General features: G+C 26.4%; 1 protein-coding gene and 1 long non-coding RNA gene across 21 annotated transcripts in view; both read right to left on the bottom strand.

The window, feature by feature from the left end:
• The window catches only part of LOC123260019 (plasma membrane calcium-transporting ATPase 2), a 95591-nt gene that overhangs the window by 6626 nt on the left and 66237 nt on the right, over positions 1–22728 (bottom strand). For 12 of the 20 annotated variants that reach the window (XM_044720928.1, XM_044720926.1, XM_044720927.1 and 9 more), the window contains 5 exons: positions 21637–22682; positions 21338–21552; positions 20917–21068; positions 17097–17229; positions 6181–6873 (listed from right to left, as the gene is read on the bottom strand). In XM_044720928.1, coding sequence (XP_044576863.1) covers positions 6331–6873; positions 17097–17229; positions 20917–21068; positions 21338–21552; positions 21637–22682 — 2089 coding nt within the window. In that variant the 3' untranslated portion in view covers positions 6181–6330. Of the gene's footprint in view, positions 1–6180; positions 6874–11310; positions 11399–12533; positions 12684–17096; positions 17230–20916; positions 21069–21337; positions 21553–21636; positions 22683–22728 lie in introns of those variants that run through there. The other 8 variants (XM_044720936.1, XM_044720938.1, XM_044720937.1 and 5 more) reach the window with 5 other exon arrangements.
• On the bottom strand, positions 1893–5419 carry LOC123260026. The gene is made up of 2 exons (XR_006508370.1): positions 2568–5419; positions 1893–2485 (listed from the first exon to the last, which is right to left on the bottom strand). It is a non-coding gene; the product is annotated as an uncharacterized LOC123260026 (long non-coding RNA).

The following is a 22728-nucleotide window of genomic DNA, read 5'->3' as shown; positions in this document are numbered from 1 at the left end:
GGCTTGTGTTATAGTCTTCAGCGAGCCGAATGCGCTTCTCGTGGATTAACTATGAGACAATAATAATATCCAGGTTACGCCGATCAATGGGTCTTCAAGGTCCAGTTAAGTCCGAGGCCGAGTATTTTTTTTTTTCAATATGTTACATTGTTACAGTTTAGATATATATATTTTTTTTAGATTTATTTATGTATGTATTTCGTCATCAAGAGTGATTGATAGTGTTTCCTTGTTTTGTATTGTATTTAGAAAAATTAATTAATTAATTAATTAATGGGAAGTCATTAAAAGATAAACTGAAATCGGCTATTGGAAAGTGGAATTAAATGTTTATATAAATTGAATACTGTTGTGGTATTTACAAATAAAACTATTTGGCGTATTAAATATATTTTTTTATTAATAATTAGTAATAATGCGGGATTTATCTGTGGTTTGTCTTTTTGGGTAAGTTGCTTTGTATAAAGCAGATGGTATATAATAATACAGATTATTTAAATCCGGTCGAGGTCTGTTATTTAATGAACTATTGATTAATTATTTTAGTTATAATTTATATATGTATTAATGATACTTCGCGCGTTAATATTCAATAACGGACGTAACAGAAGTATCGAGCTTTAGATGTTTACAATTTTAACTAAGCGACTGATTATTTAAAGCTCAGCCGACCTTGCTTATATGTTGAAGTACAATATTACTATTTTTTTAATCATTATTTAAATTTTTTTAATTATTGTTTTTTTAACATTCTAATTTTTAAATATCTTTTACAATTTTTTTAAATTATAAAAAAGAAAGCATAAAAACTAAAAATTTTTATTAAAAAAATACTTTTTTACGTGCAAATTATTTAAAGTAAATTTTTTAAATGACAATTATATAAATTGTGCTTTTATAAAAATTATAACAAATAAATTTTTTTTTGTTTTAGTTATAAATACCACGAATAAAAAAAAATTAAACATCTCCCCGGGGTCGCGATTAAATCAAATTACTTTTATTATCACACGCAGTATTTTTACTTCAAATGTCTAGACAATTTAAATGCTATAAAAAAACGTCTGTCGTATCATAAAACAGCCCGGACTGTATACATGTCAGAGTCAGGTTAATTAAAGCAAAGAAAAACATTTAATAACTGGTAATTGGTACGCCGATAAAATTATAATATTAAACGCAACGTAAACCGTTAAAAGAAACAGTAAAACCTAGTGCGCTAATTAAAATTGCATGGTTGTTATTAATATATTAACCCGTGTTTTTAATTCCGTAGATTTTTCGATGCACTATATTCCTTTTAGTACCGAAATAATTTTTTTACAGTAAACTCAATTGATTATCGTCTAAAAAATTAAATAGTAAATATAAGTGTTAATCAAATAAAAACCCTTATTTCGCGTACTAATTATTTTATTATAAATATAATTATAAATAATATGTAATCAGAGTTATTGATTCAATGAATATATTAATAATAATAAAAAGAAAGAAAACAAATATTTTAAATGAACAAACAACTTATGAGAACTATATACAAAAAAAAAAAAAAAATTACTTCTATTACAAATAGAAAAAAAAAAACGTAAATAAATTTGTTTTTATTATACATTTAATTAGTTAATTAATTCATATAAGTAAGTATTATTTATGGTCTTTATGATTTTGATTGTAACATCTCATTTATTGTTTGTAATAGAATTTCAACGTTTTTTTTTTTTTTTTTTTTTTTTAACATTTTATTTATTATTTATTAATAAATTTATATATTTTACCAAGAGACGCGATCTTTAAACATATATATTTTATTTATTCAATTATATAATTAATCAACTCCCACGTATTCACATTAAGTATTAATTAATAATAATAATAATATAATATTTCATTAATTATTAATATTTTTGTTCGTTTATTAACTCTTGGACATTAACGTAACAGTGGCAGTAGTAGATATTTGGATTAATAACGGTTAGATAAAAAGATTCATTTGTTTTTATCTTTTCATACACTATACATATTTCATTATCGACTAATTTTATTTTTTATTTTATTAACCATTTAAATTTAAATGTCAAATTCATTTGACGTATCTATTATTCATTATTCGTATTTTTAATTAATTCGAACCCACCCATTTCTTAAACTATCTCACTCTCGATTCGTCAGTTTTTTTTTTTTTATCCACGAGTGTGCCGCTATTATCTCGAGCAATTTCAAAATATAAGTACATTAAATCTTTTAAATTTGAATATTAATTAGTAAGATAAAATAATATATTTATATACTCCACTGATTTTAAATCGAGAATGAGATTAAAGTCTGCATTGCAGATATCTGAATTTTTTCAAATAAAATGAAAATATATTTTTTTGACTTTTGTATTTTTTTTTTACTTTTTTTTTCTTTTAGATTTTTCTGATTTAAAAGTTTTGGCACGCTGCATCATCGCGCTTCCGCTAGCCCTTATTTACTTCACCTATTTCTGCTACTATTATCATTATCATTATTATTATTATTATTATTATTATTATTATTATTATTATAATTATTATTATTATTATTACTTGCTACTTTTGTTCCTTAAAATTTCAGATTCAAAATTCAAAACTTCCCAGGCTAAAGAAACGCGAGATGCTGGCGCTTAAAAGTCAAATTATTAATGACAGTATATTTTTTTATATATATTTTCAAATCATAAAAATAATTATTAATATATTAAACATTAAATATAAAATAAATATAATTTAAATTATAAAATATCTAAAAAAAAAAAATAATTACACAAAGTTATTTCAAATATACCACCATCGGGAATCGAACTCAAGTCGTCCGCGTTGTATTTTTATAGACTTTTGCCTTTCGCCAGACGTTAATAGTCATTACTAAGTAGCGTAATTATTTTTTTTTAGTTTCTTACAAATAAAAAAATGCATGCACAATTTATAGTACACTGCTTGCTTAATTTAAAACTTTTAATAATAATTAATTTAAAAAAATAAAATAAAATTATACAATAATTATAAATGAAACAATTATTCTGTCATTATTGACTTTTAATAATTAGTAATAAAAAATTATTAATGTTTATAGTATTGATTAAAAAATCGATGCTTTTTATTATAATTAAAATTAACAAATATGGCGTGGGGGTCGGTGGTTACCTAGTAATAATTTAATTAACGGAAATGAGCCTTAGCCGCGACGCGTTTCGAGCAGTTGGTCAGACGCCCTCAGTTTGTTTAAGAAAAAGAAAAAGAAAAAAAAAACAAATATTTAAACAAAGACATAGACATACATTGTAGAGTAATTAATATTTAAATTGTGAGTATTGTTAGACAGGCATTTTTACCTTATTTCATTTAAAATATTTAATATTTAAAGATCGTGATAGTGATAAGTACATTAAATTTGTTACTAGAGTAAACCATTATTAAAATTATTATTTAAACTCTATATTTATCAGTTAATCATTAATCAATAGTTAATAAATTTAAAAGACATATTTACAGTGTTAATTATTAATGTTCTGTGAATATTTTTACTGTATATATTTATATATATTTATACTTGAAATTTATATTAATATATATACTCTGTGTGATTAGTTAATATATATTATCTGTAAAAATTAATAACGAGGTCTGTGTATGTAACGCGACTTCTAACGGTAACGTTGTAATCGCCCCCTAGTATCGAAATCGGTACTTAAAAAATTTGTTAATTCAAATTTCAAGTTATTTTTTATGTTAATTGTTGGTTTTAGTTGTAAAATAAAATAATTATTTATTAAACAGGCACACCAATTTCCCATTCATGTGTGACGGATTCACATCCCACGACTGTTAATTACAGAAAATAATTACACCATTTTTAGGACAGGCCATGCAATTTTTCTTCACAACAAACGAGTAATAAGTGGTTTTGGTTACGGAGGTAGAAAATTTTATTATTTCTAAGGACATCTTGTACAGTATCACCTCCAATTTTCTTATTTTTTTTTTTCAATTAAAAAGACTTGGAATTTTCAAAATATTGCCAATAATAATTATCAAATGATTTTTTTAAATGCAAAAGTGACCATTTATCAAGAAAAATACTGTAAAAACACTTCCTTTCAGTTCAAACATTGAATTTGTAATTTACCGAGAATTTTCCTAAAAAAACGAGACAATAGCTCATATTTATATTTAAAAAACTAAAATTCTTTTTTTTTTTAGCAATATATGAAATTTGAAGTCTTAAAATGAAAAAAAAACATACGCGATTGTAATTACGGGAACATAGTTCAAGATTTAGACTTTTTTTTTTTCAATAAATGTAAATTTTCAAATTTAATTGTTTATAAATAAATTCAAATGTTTAATAAGCACTTCATACTTTGATAATTAAGTTATTTATTGAATTACGAAGCGCATTTTTCTATTAAATGTAAACTTATTAATAAGTAAAAAAAAAATTGTAATGTACTGTTCCAAAATGTCTTTAAAATAATGAGTTTGTTAGTGATCCAGTTTAATGTAATGTTATCTTGTATAAATATATGTTGGTTGAATTAAGTACTTTTAATGACATAATATTCTCATTTTTTCGATACGTCGTAGTTATTATATAGACTCTATATTAGTCAACATTTATTATAAATTCCAAAATAAAAACTTCTTTAGTATATTTTGTTGTTTTATTGCTCAAAGTACGACGTATTGCAAAAAGAGTTTGTGCTGGTCCCAAAAATGTACAAGGAAAAAAAAAATTAAATTATTAATATTTTTTCGTTACTTGTAAGACAGTAATTACTTTAACCCGATTTAGTTTCGTGTAAAAAAAAGTAAGGTTGAGAGTGTAAAGTTTAGCGTGCAAGCCATCTGTTTAGGTGTGAGTGTTGGTGTCGGAAATAAGGATAGGATGATTGACGACAAGTACTATAACAAGTATGACGAATAGAAGTAGAGACGTTAAAGTGACGACATGATACACAACTAAAATAGTTAGGTTGACAGACTTATTTTTACCACGTAAGTACAGAACATAGATGAGTTGAGAAAAAACGCGATAACAAAGAGGTAATGACACTGAGTAGAAAGAACAGACCCATTTACACTAATATAAACCCATACCAGAAAAATACACCAGGATTTAAACATTCGTTTGAGGATTAGACATTTTCACAGAGAAGACAGTCGGAGACGAAGAATACACACATAAACGGTATGCTACTATTACAAACAGAGTAAGAATATAAGAGGAGGATTTACATTTATTATGGAATTAGCAAGCGAAGAATACCGGACACTGATGTGCTGGATCTTGGATATGCCGACAAAATAAATAACACTGGACCTTATTTGTTTTTTTCTTTCTTTTTTTTTTTTTTTTTAATTTTGAAAAGGTACGCTGGTGAAAATTTTTACTCGATTAATTTATCAAATATTTTAATTTATTTATGACTAATAAATTGCATTGTATCTTTTATAAAGGAAATTTAATTCCTTATGAAAATATAAATTATCAAATTATAAATTCACAAGGTTAAAATTTGACCCGTTTCTAATCTTCAAGATACAAAAAAATTTATCAGGACTTTTTTTTGTAAAAAATTTAATTTCCTTTAAAAAAGATCTTTGTCAAAATTTTTGTATCTTCAATAGTATAGTCTGAATAAAAATTTTAAGTTTAAATTTGAGCTATTTATAAAAATTCAAATTAATTATAAACTTTTAATGATTTGGGTAAAATATTATAAACACGGAAAAATGTATCAGGACCTTTTTTTGTAGGTAATTTAACTCTCTGCAAAAAAGGCACTTATTAATTATTTCGTATCTTCAATATTTTAGCGAAAATATAAATTTATAAGGTTAAAATTTTGCTCCTTTCTAATCTTTAAGATACAAAAAAATTGATCAGGACTTTTTTTTATAGAAAATTTAATTCCCTTCAAAAAAGATCTTTATCAAAATTTTTGTATCTTCAATAATATAATTCAAATTCAAAATTTCAAGTTTAAATTTTAACCATTTACAAAAATTCAAATCAATAATAAACTTTCAATGATTTGGGTAAAATATTATAGATACAAAAAAATGTATCAGGGCCTTTTTTTGTAGGTAATTAAAATTGTTACAAAAAAGTTCTTGTAAATTATTTCGTGTCTTCAATATATAACCAAAATATAAACTCAAAGTTAAAATTTGACCGAATTAAAATAAATAATAAATTTTAAATGAATAGCGAGGAAAAATTGAAGCCAGTGTACTTGAAAATCTAAAAGAGGCCTTATATTAACAATAATTATAATAGTAAGAAGAAAGAAAGGAATTAGAAAAAGAATTAGATACTAGTCTCGTGCACCATTTTAGGGAGCTCTGGCGGTAGGATTGGATCGCTAGAGCCAGAAGAGGGAGAATTAGGGGCGCCGGAGTCAAAGCTCCTGCTCGTCGCGTGATTCGGGCTCAGAGTTGTCGAGTGATTATTATGATGATCGAGGGTATTGTTGGGTGATACGCGATTGTTGTTATGCCGATGATGGCTGTTGTAGGAGGATCCAGAGCCCGGCACATTGAGTAGAAGCGGCGAGGCAGGGCTGTTGATAGACGGCAGTCGTGAGCCACTCTTGGAGATCGTGTCGTTATCCTGGTCGTTATTGTGATAATGATGCCTGACACCACCACTACTAATACCACCAATGCCACCCTTACTGGCGTTTACGAAAAAGTTTGACGTGTCATCGTCAATGTACGTGAAGTCTGAGAGCGGTCGGGGCCCAGTGTGACTGCGTGAGCTCCGCATACTGTGTAAGCTGTGTAAACTATGGACAGAACGACGCTCCTCCAAGTCTTCCAGGGTCGATCTGAATGCTCGGATTACTCGAAGCTGAAAAAATAGGGAAAGGGCTTTCTAATAAGGAGGCGAGGAGGCAGAGGCCAGCGATAACACACAAGCTGCTCTAAATCTTGTTTTTTTTCTTTCATTTGATTTCAAGTCAAACTTTACTCCATCTTTCTTATCAGTTTCACAGGTTTTATCAAATCACATACTCCCAGGGACTTTACTCTTTTATTTTTGTTTTAATATGTGCAGGCACGTTTATTGATAACTATTTTTTGTTACTAGTGGGGTCTGGGTTTATTAGCTCTCCCTTTTATTTTCATTGCGACTACTGACATAGCGGGAACTTGTGATAAGGATTTTTTTATTCTTTAGAATTTTACTTTGTGTCAATATTATGTTTGTCAGAGTAATTAAAAAATTTTTTAATCCAACAGGAAGAATAAATATGTAATTAATAAAAATTTTTTTTAATTTATGTTAATTATTTTTATTAATTATAAAGCTTTGATTAAATTTATAAAATAATTTTTTTTTTTTCAATTTTTAAGTAAACAAAAAAATTTTTTTATTGGTAAATTGTTCAAAATTTTTATAAAAATTAAAGCTATTAATTAACTAAAAAAATTCTATTTTTTTATTAAATAAAAAAAGTTATGTAACATTGCGACTTTATCTTGAAATAATTAAAAATAAAATCATGTTGCTATAAATAAAAAAACATTTTTCATAAATTACACTCATTAATTATTCACTGTTAAAAAAAAAAAATATAAAACATTTTTTAATTACTCCATTATGTATATATGTAGATGTTTATGTTTAAATCTACATCTAAAGGCAGATAAAATAATTTGCAAGCTACAACAATTGTCACTGTGGCACACACGCACGATACGCGGAACAAAATTTTACTGTCAATGATATAATAAAATAAAATAAAAATAAGAAATTGAATAATCATTTGAAAAATATCCATAAAATAAAATTTTATTCCAAGTAGTTGGGTGGGATCATAAGTGCTGCCGAAATGAACCTTCAATAACTAATTTATTGATGACATATAATGTAGTATATACGTTATAAATTGCGTGCAGGAAAATAAGGATAGATTAAAAAATAAAACCCAAGAATAATCAACTTTGTCTCCCTGACGCAGTCTCTATTTATATAATGTTTTATTATTTCCTGGTTTGGTTAAATAATTAAAGATCGATCAATAATTAAATAATTTTTTTTCTACTTTTTTTTTCATTTTTTTAAAATAGAAATAGAATCCAATAGAGAAAGATTATTTTCTATTGCAAATAGATTAATATTATCATATTTCCCGAGTATATAATAATTTTTGCACGTGATGTCGTGCCGCGGGTGTGAATTATTAATGCACACCCGCACCTTGACAATTGGACTCATAATAATGATAATTTCCGTAGTGTTAGCTTTTATCTTTCCTCTCATCTGACACAATGCTGACTATTTATGACTTATTTATTTGTTTTATTGCATGTGAATAATTATTTGGTACAAGTGAATTCAATTACGCGTCGGATATTTATTTATGTAACAGTAACATGTTCTTTTTTTTTTTTAATTAGTAATTAATAATTATTTTATTTTATTGTTGTTAGTTTTATTAGCGAGAAATGGTCCGCGACAGTCCTTATATGTTTGTATATTATATGAAAACCGATCAATGTCTACGCCGCATCGACAGTCTGCATTGCGGCCCCGGAAAAGTTCATGTTAGAGAGTAAGATCGATAGAGTGATAGAGTCAGATAGTGAGAGAAAGAGAGGAAAACTATTACTGTTAAAATAATAATAATAAATAAATAAATACAGTTAAATTTTAAAACAAAATTTAACTAAATTCAGCAAAGTAGAACTTTTTGAATATTATTATAATTATAATTATAATTATAATTAGTAAACTTATAATCCTTTGGCAACATCAACGGGTATAATATACTTAGTATTACATCCAAAAGAGCCTCACATTCTACAGAATGTAAAGTTGAGTCTGTATTGCTCGTTACAAGTGACAGATTAGATTATTTAATTCAATTAAATTTAAACAGCAATAGAATTAGTGATAGTAATAGTAATAATAAATAGAGAGACAGAGAAACAGATACAAGATACAATAAATAATATGTATTAGTACGGAAATATGAGGTAATGAAATAGTTCAAGAAATAGTAATAACATTTTCAGGTCTCGTGCTGAACAAGTAGTAAACAAAATAAATATTTCAAAAAACCCATCATCAATGTCTACACGAAAGCCTCAGCCAAGGAAACTGGGTGTGTATTATATTAATTGCTTCGGGGGTTTTCAGCGCAATGGGCTTACCTAGTTTAGTTGTGTATTTTTTTTATAATGTAATAGTACAGTCAGACGCCCTTACAAACACACTATTTAATCAAGACAGTTTTCTTTTTGGAATGGTCAATATATGTCCGTTTAAATTATTCAAGAGATTCACAAAATTGCTCCAATTTAATTTTATAGAAAAAGATTGAAAAATTATACGAAAAAAAAAGGGAAATTTTTCAGTAGAAATTTTAATAGTTTCAATATTTTTTATAGGGTTTGTAAAATAACTATTTTGAAATTAATTTTTTTGCCGTGCAATTTTAAACTAAATTTTTTTTTTAATTAATATTTTAATGGATAAAGATTGAAAAAAAAAAAATGGAAATTTAATCTTTCAGTTGTCAAATCTGATCATAAATAAAAAAAAGAATAAACTGGTTGGTTTGATTTATATCAAATTGACTTTCAAATTTATTATGCTTTCATAAATTTTTTCTTGCTATTACAAGCTTGCTCAGAAAATTAAAAATTAATTTTTAATATTTTAAAAAACTTAAAAATTTTTTAACAGGTGATTTTATCAAATCAAAAGATCCATTTTATAATTTGAATTTGATTTAAATCAAAACAATAATGAAACGGAATTACATTGACCACTTTTGAAAAAATTATTAACTTTAATTTAGAAATTAGTCGTCATTTGTCTTTGTCATGTTAATAAAAAACAGTATATTAATATTAATAATAATAGTAATAAGTATAGAGCAATAAAATCAATTGGCGTAGACACACAAATATATATAATAATTAATAATAAATATAAATATCTTGCGAAAACGACCTATGGTATTAACAGCAAATAACACACAAGCCTGAAAGACATTATGCAGCAGGCTTATTAATTAATTATTCAATTATTTATATGCATTTTAGGTAAAAAAACGATTGTATTGGCACAGGATACGGCTGATCGCGGGGTCATTCTTACTTACAGTAAACGGGGTGTCATTTGCTGGATATTATATTATTTATAATCGGGTTTTTGTTCATAAATTTTTTTTCTTACATTTTCGTACTTATCTTTACCGCGTTTTAGTTAAAATAAGAAAAAAGTTGACACAGAAACGGCAAACAAAAAAAAAATGCCAAAGAAAAGATGAAACTGAAAGATCAAACGTTAGTGGTTCAGTTGGAAAATAAAAAAAAAAAATAATAATAATAAAAGACACAACGAGCAAACAAAAAGTAAACGAATCAGCCAGACACACTTTGTGAGCGTGCGCACTCTTGTAAATTTATAAAATACTTATATGAACAGTAGAAAAGCTCTTGGGCTCAAACTATTGAATTTAAATTATGCTTCGTTTTATATTTGTTGAGAATTTAGAGAGAAAATTTAAGTAGAAAGATCGATAGCAAAGTGATAGTTGAAATATTGTTTTGTGTGTTTGTATTTTTTGTAATTGATCATGTTTTTTTTTTTTTTTATCAATATAATTAATAATTAATCAAATCAAGGTTTTGATGTTTTTTGTTTTATGGCAGCGGGTTAATTGACAAAAACAGTCTAGTGTGATTTATTAATATAAAAAACACGCAGCACACTCATGTCAGACAACTATTCTACTGAAGCGCGGGCGTGGGCGGTAGATTTCGCGCGTTTGTGGCGCCACTTTTATTATTCCCTGTATTTATGTAATTTATAAAACTAAAACTAGCGTTATTTTTTATCCACCGTATTTCCCACCCCCGTAACATAATATAACACACTAAAAATTCAATATCATGTTATTAAACATCATCAAAAATCATAAATCATCACATCTTGTTTTTTATAAATTATATCAGTCTATCAATTATAATTATCAAATAGTCTCATTGTATCATATCATATCAGTTGTGTGAAAAATCGAGTAGTTGTTACACTTTCGTTAATTACGACACACGACATCGAGCAAGGCCAATCGAGCACGAACATACCTACCAACTATTTTTCATTTTCCTTCCTTTCTGTTTCAATAAAACATTTTTTTTTTTTTTTTATTTAAATAAAAATTAATAATAAATAGTTGGTAAGTTTGCTGATGAAAAATCTGCCACGCGCAATTCACGTTAATCCAAAAACTTATTAGGGGATGCGATTGTTTCTACGTGGGCTACGTACTTGTTTGTACTCCGACAGGAATAGAGTGGCGGCGGCCGGTAAGACTGCCGCCTTGTTATACCTCGGTCTCCCGAATAGGTTCCGCTGGCTAATAAATCACAAATTATTATCAGTCTTCTTTTTTTTAATAATAAAAATATCAACTATTTTTTTTTTTTTTTTAATAATTATTTAATGCTTCAAATGCTCCGGGCTTTACCTAATTTTCTTCCAAGTCGCATTTTCTTCATTAAATTTATTCCAACCAATATTATAAACAAAATAAAAATAAATTATAACAGCAAATAATTTTTAATATTTTAAAATCGGACGTAATTAATCAAATAATAATTTATTAAAAAATGAAGATATTAAATAAAAAAATTTTTTTTTTGTCCGAATTACGCATTTGTAAAAATTACTTATTATAATTATATTTATTTTTTCATTATAATAATAGCAGAAAATATAAATAGCACACACACTTACACACGCGCGTGTACGTATGCACTAACGTAATTAAATTATTTTCATTTTTTTTTTATTTTAATTATGATTATAATTAGATTTTTTTTTTTTTTTTTTTTTTTTTTTTTTTATAAGCGCATACGTACATATAAAATATCACAATTTTTTTTAACAGTTATTTTATCACAGCAACATCAAACTTTGCGTTAACGATGATAATTATATACATATATATATTTAGTTTTTAATTAAAAAAATTGCTAATTAATTTTTGTGAATATTTCAGTCAGTATATGTATATATTTATCATTAATAATCTCACGGCGAAGCATAACTTGGCAGCCAAGTGATATTTTTTTATTGGCAAAGGAAATGAATTAAAAAAGAAAAAATGTAACTAAAAAAAAGTAAAATTAAAAATGTATTTTCTCTCCGGGCATTAAGCTTTGTTTCAGAATTTCATATTACTAATTAAAAACTACTATAAAGTAGTTTATTATCCAGAAAATACTTATAATTATTAATAATAAATTAGATATTTTAAATTGTAATTTATAACCAACCCCGAAGAGAAATTCATTAATGCTAACGTGTGGCTGCTGAAACTTTAACTATTTTTTTTTATTTTCAGCACTACCAACGCGTTACGCATAAAAAATTAAATGAAAATAAAAATTGTGATTTTAAGAAAAAGTGGCAAACTTAAATGTAGGCAAATACATAATTCAAGAAATAATAATAAGTTAAAACGATAAAACAATATGATAATGATAAATAAATCATAATCATAATCATAAGTAAAAATAATATATTATTAGACGGTCAAACAATGCGGAGAGTGGTTTTGAGGAACTAACCATATAGTAATCCTGAGAGGGAGATCTGCCTGTCACAGATACATTCTGCACCAGAGATCTATTGCTCGTCTGAAAGTAGGTTACACATTCAGTTTTTACATTACAATAGACTTTTAAAAATTGTTTTTAAGGCGATTTAACATTATTGTGTGTCTCCCTTATTTTACATCATAATAACCATTTCAAGTTTTTTTTACTTACTTACTTATTATACTTGTACATAAATATATATTTGTTTTTTTTTTTTTTTTTATTGTTATTGAGCAATTTTTTTTCATGATTTGATTTTAAAATTTTTTATCTAGAAAAATATTTTCATTACAGTCTTTAATTAAAATTTTATTTTAATTAAATTATCTAAGTTAAATTTACCATCGCCAGGAATCGAACCCAGATTCTCTGCGTATCAATCATACGACTTTATCCTGTTACCAATCTTTTTTTTTACACTAACTAATTATTAAAAAAAATAATTTATATTTTTATTTGAACAATTTTTTAGAAAAAAATTAACATTTTTTTTATAAAATAAAAATTTAATTTAAAAAAATAATAAAGATAATTGTATATTTAAAAATTGTCCTCTTAAATTCTAACAAAAGACCGTAATTAAAAAATTATTTACCAGTTTAATAAATAATTAAGTACATGAAATAAAATGCTGTAAAATAACAACAATATAAATGTATAAATATGTAAATGTAAGATCAAACAATGAAGATTGTATAATAACTTGGCTTGGTGTAAAATATTGAGTATTAGTTTAAGTTGAGTGAAGAAAGAGAAGAGCCTGTGAAGTAAGTTTAATGGTAATGTTAATGTTGATATATTTAAGAGAGTAGACAAGTTAACAAAGTATATTTATATATAGATTACACAAAATAAGGAATCTGAGAGAATATAAAATGTAAGTCACCATCGGTGGCTTTTAAGTGACGTTATTCTTGATAAATATTTATGCAACAATAGCTTTTGATACATAAAGTAAACTTGTTGGCATTGTCGCCTGTTTTCCTTCGCATTATTTATATCGCATATTGTTAAATATCAAGTACATTTACATTAACTTTAACTATAACTATAACCATAACTGTTACTGTTACTGTGGGTCGATCTTGTTGCCCGGTCACCGTAATCAAAAGATGTTCGCTACTTCGGATATATTACTTTTGATATTATATTATCATTTGTATTTGGTATTACATAAACACATACATATGTATGTATATTATACAGATTATGGAAGACATAACTGGGTAATGGTAATAAACTTTGAGTAAGAATCTTAACTGGAGTTTACTCTTGAACTTACTCCAAGAACAACATACTATCCCCGAGTAATTTTAATTTGTATATATTAATACACATCTTGTGAGAGTTGTTTCACAGTCAATTTTATTAAACTTTACTGCCGTTGCATTTATTTATATGTTTTGTATATATATATATATATATATATAACCTAACTGTTGTGATGACGGTAATATCACTTGTATGTTTTATTCAAAAATATAATCTTTTTTTTTCTGTTATTCTACCAGTTTCATGTTTAAATTATTAGTTATTTTCTTTTAGATTTTTCTTTTCTGATTAATGTTTTATATACTCATATTTTTCATTTCTAGTTTATACAAACTCAGTAGAAAATCCCTTGGATTTGTACAATCTAATTCAAGATTTTCAATCGATATTTTTTTCCTTATTTATTTTATCTACTTTGAAATTCTTTTGATACGTAAATTTTAAATTTCAATCTCAAAGTAAATTTATTTACTTGAAAAATCTAATTTTTTTAAAAGTAGTTTTTATTATTTAAAAATATTTATAGTTATAGTTATGTACAAAATAAGAAATTTTTAACTGAATTTTTTAAAATAGAAATTTTGTCAAAAACTTTAAAATTAATTAACAGAATTTTTTTTTTAAGTCTTAAAAAATACAATAAAAAAGAATTTTTTCTCGATATTATATTGTTGAGTATTTAGCGTATGCAAGTAAAAACAGTTTATTTTGATATAAAAATACTTTTTGGTCATAATAAAACTATAAATAGCTTTATTTGGTGAGCGCACAATAGACTGTAAATCACAAACTCGGTTTAATTATCGGGTAACCGAGAGAACAGTGTGATTGCTTGAACGCACGTGTATTGTGTGTATTTAAAGAGAAAAGAGCGAGCCAGAGAGAGAGAGAGAGGGGTAGTAGGGTAGGTTTTAAATATTTGAGTTTAAAAAAAAAAAATAGAAAATAGAAACAGTTGAAAAAAATACAAAGGTAATGATAAAGATAAAGATAATTTAAAAGAAAAGAATGAGCGAAACTGCAGATGAAGTAGTCAAGGTCAATTTTATTGTCTTCATCTCTATTCGTACAGTATAATACCAGAGTATAATAATTTATTTCGGACAAAAGAATTTTCACGGCGTAATTGACAAAGGATAAAAAAATTTTAGTAATTGAAATTTTTTATTAGCAACGATGATATAGCGGACTGCGTAGACCATTTCTATTTTTATACAAAGCTTTAATTTTAATATACGAGTTAACCTGGCTGGCAGTTACCTCGATATCAAAAACTCAAATTAAATGAGAACTAAATAAATTAAAGATAATGAAAATTATAATTGTAATAATGAATCATAAAAGTAAAATATAAATAAAAAAAATTTTAATAATAATCTCACCAATAAAAAAGATTGAGATAGAAATTCAAGGAAATAGAAAGAATTTAGAGAGAAACTGGAAGTATATATTAATAGAATAAAAATACAAGTAGAGGGATCGCGTCTGTTTTTAAAATTTAATCCTACAATTACTTTATTTTGAACTTAATTTAATTTATCGTTCTTTATATATACACAATGTCTTTGAAAATATTTGAGATCTACGGTTTAAATAAACTACTATACGAGGGTCCAGGCGCAAGCACTAAACCGTTTCAGCTCTACGCGCTACGATATATTTACACGGGAAAATAAAAATCTTTCAAACTAATGTAATACTTTAGTTTAATTAATAGTACCAAAAATATAAATTAACTATAATAAGAATTAATAAAAATTTTCAAAATAAAATAATTAAATTTTACGCAAATAAATATGTTAAATATATGGATTAAATATATAGTTAAATATTTATTGCAAAAATCATAATAAAAATAATAAAATAATAGGAGTAAGATTTAAGATATAAGTAATATAATAAATAAGTGAATTAACATGATTCTTCATCGTATCGCAAAGGATTATGGAGGTATTACGGGGGGGTAATAAGGATAAATTTAAATGTTGCGTATGAATAGGGCTTGGGTATAATAATAAACCTCTATACTGTAATTTAAATTGAGGACAATAGTGATATTCATATACTTTGTGATATCGATGTGGAATCGGTTATTATTATTATTATTATTATTATTATTATTATTATTATTATTATTATCATTAAACTAATCTCGCGGAATTATATAAGAACCCGGACTCGCCGCAGGATCATCTCCCTTCTGTTTGCCAAATTAACTATCACTAACTACTGCGATTTTATTGAGTTGGAAAATGTACACGGGAATCTTAATATAATTATTATGTCTAATTTAAAATTTATAATTTTTTTATCAATTACGGATCCAATTAACGTGGGTACGTGCCACTGACCTAGAGAACGTAGCATACAAACGCGTAATTTGTCAAACAATATAATTTTTCACTCGCCTGATTTAATGTTTCGATAATGACTAATGCTAATGAGCTTGCTTGCGTATGCGCGAATCGTATTTTTACTCCAGTTTTATTTTATTTTTCATTTCTTGTTAATGTGTGTGTGTATGTGGGGGTGTGGTTTTGGTGAGGATACTAGATTTAATTTGTGATTACGATTTTACGCAACGCATATTTTGAATAAATATTTTTATCACTACTGCAAATATTTAAATTACTAGTTTGATATAGTAAAAATTTTTTTAAATTTATATTTATAAAAAATTGTGAATTTATTTATTTTTTAATATTCAGTAGTAATAAAAATATTGCCCGCAAGTTTATAAAACTGAAATGACGAAATAAAATATATATTTATACGTAAAAACAAACGATAAAATTAACAGTAAAAATAAAAAGGGAGAGTAAGTGATAATTCGTGTTGGGTATTTTGGTAAAATAACTTTTTTTTTTTCTATCTTATAGTTCGTTTTTTTATCTACTATTTTTTATACCGGTCGACAGTGGTCGAGCGCGTACTCCTAAATTACCTAGAAAATAAATGGAGCGGAGCGTCAATTTATTCAGCCCCAGGATCTGTTAACTGTTAATTATTTAATTTAAAATAACTTTTATAAATATTATTCTCTTTGGTCTCTTTGATAACTGTGATTGATTTTTAAAAATATAAATTATAAATTAACTAGGTTTGGTGTAAGTACCTTTGTGAGAGGAACTGATAATGTTGACTTTGAGTGGTGATTATGAGTGACATGAGGATAGTTACCTGAGTCTGTAGCCGTGTTAGACCACGGATCCATAGAATTTGTCCTGCGCGCGGCTTTTTATCCGAGTCTGGGTCGAATTTCTCGTCTCCTAGATTGATAGCACCGATATCATCCGGCTGGCCGCGGCCCCATCTGTTTTTAAAAAACATTAAACCAGTTCTTCATAACTCGATCCGTTTTTTAATTATTTTTTAATAGACAATCTTTGATTTTTTTCAGTTGTTTGTTTTTGCAATTTTGAATTTAATTTCTTTTTTTTTTTTTTTAATTAATATTACTTTATTACAAAGACGTTTCGGTAAGAAGTCGGATCCTCGTTGCTGAAATAACTTTTTTATTTTCCGTACGCCCTTCGCTCCCCTCACTTTAGCACATGTGTAGTAGTGTTTATCTTTTTAGTTATTTTCAGCTAATTAATTAACTATTATTTTGTTAGTTTTAATTAACAGCTTGAGTTTTAAGTGTAGAATTATTGTAAAAATTTTTTCGAGAAAAAAGTTACACGACTTAGTGTGAAGTTATTTTAGTGTTAAAGTTTAATTTAATTCAAGATGTATATTCTTACTTTTAATTAACATTCTAGCTCAGAGAGTAAAGATACAATAGAATTGATAAGGACTTTTTTTATAGAAAATTTAATTTTCTGTAAAAAAAGATTTCTTATAATTTTTTTTTTTGTATCTTAAATATTTTACCGATAATTTTAATTTGAAATTTTTACAAAAATTAAATTTTTCACACCAAATCATTTTTGCCCCGGGTTTTTTTTACAGTGTTTGGTATTATTTGTTGTTGAAAGTAAGCAAAAGTTGAGACGAGAAAGTAGAAACGAGAAATAGAAATTTAAAGAAATGTATTAAAATTAAGAGAAGAGAAGAAAATGAGTAATATATATTCAAATGTGTCATTTGTTGAATTTTTCTCTAAAAAATTTTGAATTTTAAATAATTTACATAAATACTTAAAAAAAAAAATTATTATAAAATTGTAATTACAGTTGACACATTGTAATATATATGTTATAGATATTTAAAGAGAAAGACAGACAAAAGCGATAGACATAATAAGTGTAAGTTAATATATATAAATAAAACAATAGATATTGTATAATATAATAAATATTAGTAATCAAGATAAATAAACAACAAGGTAACATAAAATGTATTGTACAGCTTCGTAGAAAAATGTTATCATTTTTACATAGTAGATAATTAGTTGTAATTATTATTATTATTAATACAACAAATATATATATATTTGAATGTTAGTGAAAGTGAATGAATGAGGGGACAGAAGGGTTTGCATAAATATTTAAAAAAATTAGTAAAATTTTTTTATGGTGCATGAAACAAATGATAATCATGAGGGTAAATGATCGTTTACGTCGCCGAGTGAATGATTAAGTATACCAGTGTCAATAATATGTGTATATCATATCAATATAATTGTTAATAGTTATTAGTATCAATAATATCAAATATTGACTTAGTCTTATGGATTAGTTACCGACACCACGGTATTATACATGCGTACTATACGGAAGTCTTAAATAATAAAATAAAACCTTTGTTAATATTTTACTTGACACTAGATTTTATTTTATTAACACAAGTACTCTCGAATAAACCAGACTAATCACACTTGCATTAATTATTTATTTATCTTCATACCTCATAAATTTCACACGATTGTCACTCGCTATTGATAACGACCCGAGTAGAGGAAATTATTTAATTTTTTTTTTTTTATTTATATTATTTATGAATGCCAAGTCGGATATTGGCTCTTGGATTAAGTACGAGATTGCTTTCCAAGATCAAAGTTGCAACTGGATAAAGTTATTGCTCCTTGCTTCGTCATTATTATTATTATTATATTTTTTCTCATAGTACAAAAAGCGCATTTGTGTAGTTTTATTTGAAAATTAATAAAACTGATATTTAATTTAAAAATTTTTTTAATTTATTTTTTGAGGTTCTTTTTGTGGATTTAATCAGGATTAAATAATTAATTACATTATTAATCAAAGGGAATAAATAGAAAAAATTAACAAACTAATTGAATAACTTTTTATTATTTTTATTTGTTTTGTTATTCTTGATATTTTACTAAATAATTTATTTGAAAAATATGAAGGGATTTTTTTAAGTGGGGATTATAATTAAAAATAGAGGGGAAAAGAAGATAAATAAAGAGTAGTAAAGTAAAAAATAAGAAAATGATCCTGACAGTGTAATTAATAATAAATGATAGAAAATGAATCGAATTTAATATAATAAGGAAAAGGAAAAATAGAGGACGCGCAGGACAGAGAATGGAAGTATAAGCTGACTTTCGCCAAATCAATAAGTGAGATTCGGCGGATTGTGGATTTATCCAACACCGTGCGCGAGAGTATGTAAAATTATTTTATTTTTTTCGATTCTCCTATAGTCGGCAAGCACAACGACCGTATGACATTTAGTTTTATTTTGCAAACAATTCCAACGACCGTCGTCGATATTTTTTTAAAAATTTTTTTGTTAGTACTAGTATTGTTTTTTATTACGAATAAAAAACCACAGACAGACATTATATCAGTAGATTATATACAAACAAGTACGTAGTTGATATCTGCAATTATTTTTATTTTATATTTTTTTCTTTATTATAATTTTAACGGCGTATTCATGCAACATTCAATGTTAAAAAACGAACAGGCATAGGGAAGGGAAATTAATTGCAAGTCTTGACAAAAATTTTTTAATTTTTTTAACAATATTTATATAATTAATTTACATTTTTATCAAGATTTGATTAATTTTTATTAAAAAATTATGCTACTATTTCGTTTTAATGTCAATTATTATTATTTTGGTATTATTCAAAAGAAATTAAAGCGAAATAGTAGCATAGAAATTTGAAAGACAAAACAGAGAGTGAAAGAGAAATAAAAGAGAGTATTTAAAAAGAAATGTGTAAAAATAATTTTAAAAAAAGTAAGAGAAGTAAATAATAAAATAAAATAAAAAAAAAGACAACCCTAAGTATTATAAATTATAACTAAGCCCGTTTGGGTGTTATATTATTCGATTAGCGTGTGTTTGAGATAATTCTAGCATGCATAGGCTACTACCACGTACTAAAGGGGGAATACGAAAGCTATGAGTGGCTAATTATCGTAGCTAGACATTTACGAACAAGTAAATTAATAATTAAAAGAAAAATAATAAATCAATACATTTAATCAATATAAATATATATATCCGACTACCCTACTTACTTAAAAAATATATATTTATATGTATGTATGTATAAATACATATATAAGTAAATATTATATGATCAAATATACTTTAATCAAAGTCTACTTTACTTGATTAATAAATTAAATTATTTATTCATAAAAATTATATTGAATTATCTTTGTAATTATGTACACAGCGACGTATACGATTATTCATTGGAAATTATATGAGCGTCAGTACACCGTTAAATTAACATAAATCAACGGGTAAATCACTGAATCGTTCATGCAAGTTCCTCTCGAATAATCAATTGATTTTGAAGTATCGAAATGCATATACAGACAATTGATTATATTTATTATCATCAATTATTTTTTTATTGTTATTATTATTACTATTATTATTGAAATGCATTTTGAATAATTAAACTCATGATTAAAAATCATTTCAAGTATTTACCACGACTGTTTTTTTTTTTTTTTTTTCATTAATTTGTATATGTTATTATTATCAATTATTGTTATTTTTATCGATAATTTTCATTGGGACAAAAAACTAAGTATCATAATATGGAACAATAAAAATAACTTACGAGAGGATCTTAGGAATCTTCCTTGTAGGAACTGTTGTAACTACTTGGCCCCACACTAACGTACCAATTCCAAAGAATATACACCATAACCATTGTTCTAGATCTAGAGCTTTTGTGCTGAATGCCATCTTACCATACTGGATGATAATAACCTGAGATGCAAAAAATTACAATTTATTCATTTATTTATGATTAGCTGAGTTATCAAATTTATTTATCATTTTTTCGCTATTAATTATTAATTATTATTATTATTTATCGAGTAGACATATTGACATTTTTAAACTCACAGTCTGTAAGAGTTTAATAAAAAAAATAAAATCCCTTTGGAAAATCATAAAAGAAAAGTCAATTAATTTAAAAGAAATTTTTCTCACAGATAGTAAATATTAAATCAACAGTATTTATTATTTATACTTACTTGGGAGAGCAATGTCCCGATCCAAATAGAATAGAAGATGGGGTTGGTGAATATTCCCTGGAAGACATTGCGCTGACCGTGAATTTTTCTCGCGTTGAACTCGTTGAAGAGGGTCATCATTACGAATGTGTTAAATATTATAGTGAAGTGTTGAGTAGGTGGATCGTGTCTGTCTGCAGCACCTAATCCAGTAGGTATATCCAGCATTCGGTCACCTATCAATATAACGTTAATTATAAGTACAATAAATACTCAGAATAATATAATAATGTAAAATAAAAAAAAAAAAAAGAACTGACCGGCAAATAGGAGCGTAAAAATAACAATCAACTGATAAATCCCTTGACCAAGGATATTTTTCATCATTGTCCTGGAAATAAGTGGCTTCGTACGTCCATAAGGTTTACGAAGCAACAGATCTGGTGTAGGTAATTCTGTGGCTAATGCAAGTGACGCGAGTGTGTCCATAATTAAATTAACCCATAACATTTGTACAGCCTTGAGAGGCGAGTCTTGTACAGCACAAGCACCAATGAATGCAACAATAACAGCAACAATGTTAACTGTCAGTTGAAATTGCAAAAATTTAGCTATACTATCGTAAACATTCCTGCCCCACATTACGGCTTTAACAATAGAGGAAAAATTGTCATCTGTTAATATAATATCGGAAGCTTCTTTAGCAACATCTGTACCAGCGATACCCATCGCAAAACCAACGTCGGCTTTTTTCAACGCCGGACCGTCGTTAGTACCGTCACCGGTGACAGCAACAACTTCGCGTGAGGCTGTACAAGTACTGTCGATAATACCTTTTACCAGGGTGTACTTATCGGTGGGTGACGAACGTGCCAGTACCCTTAATTTTGGCCAAACTTTATCCAGTAAGTGCTGTTGAACTTCACCATTACTGTCTCTTATTCGCCTGTTGAACTCTTTACCCTCAAGTATAAGAAAATCGTCACTCGCTTTAATAATACCACATTTGAGTGCTATTGATCGAGCGGTATTTATATTGTCACCAGTAACCATTCGTACAGTTATACCAGCTTTTTGACATTTTCTTATTGCCTCTGGTACTTCTGGTCTCACGGGATCTTCGATACCAACGATACACAGACACGTTAAATTATTTACAATATTTTCTTCATCCTCCCAGTTAGGTTCACCTTCACAGTGTACTTGATTTATTTCAGCTTTACCGGGTACAAAATCTCGGTATGCTACTGAAATAGTACGTAATCCGTCGCACGCCATCGGCTCAATAACATTTTTAACCAAACGATCTTGCATTTCACGGGTGAATTTTTCCAAATGTCCATCGCGACCGTAAATAAAGGCACATCTATAATAAGAAAAAAAAAAGCAACAATTAAATATAAATAAATAAT

Source organism: Cotesia glomerata, linkage group LG2 (genome assembly GCF_020080835.1).
Source record: "Cotesia glomerata isolate CgM1 linkage group LG2, MPM_Cglom_v2.3, whole genome shotgun sequence".
Taxonomy (NCBI): domain Eukaryota; kingdom Metazoa; phylum Arthropoda; class Insecta; order Hymenoptera; family Braconidae; genus Cotesia; species Cotesia glomerata.
This window is presented reverse-complemented; position numbering and strand designations above follow the sequence as displayed.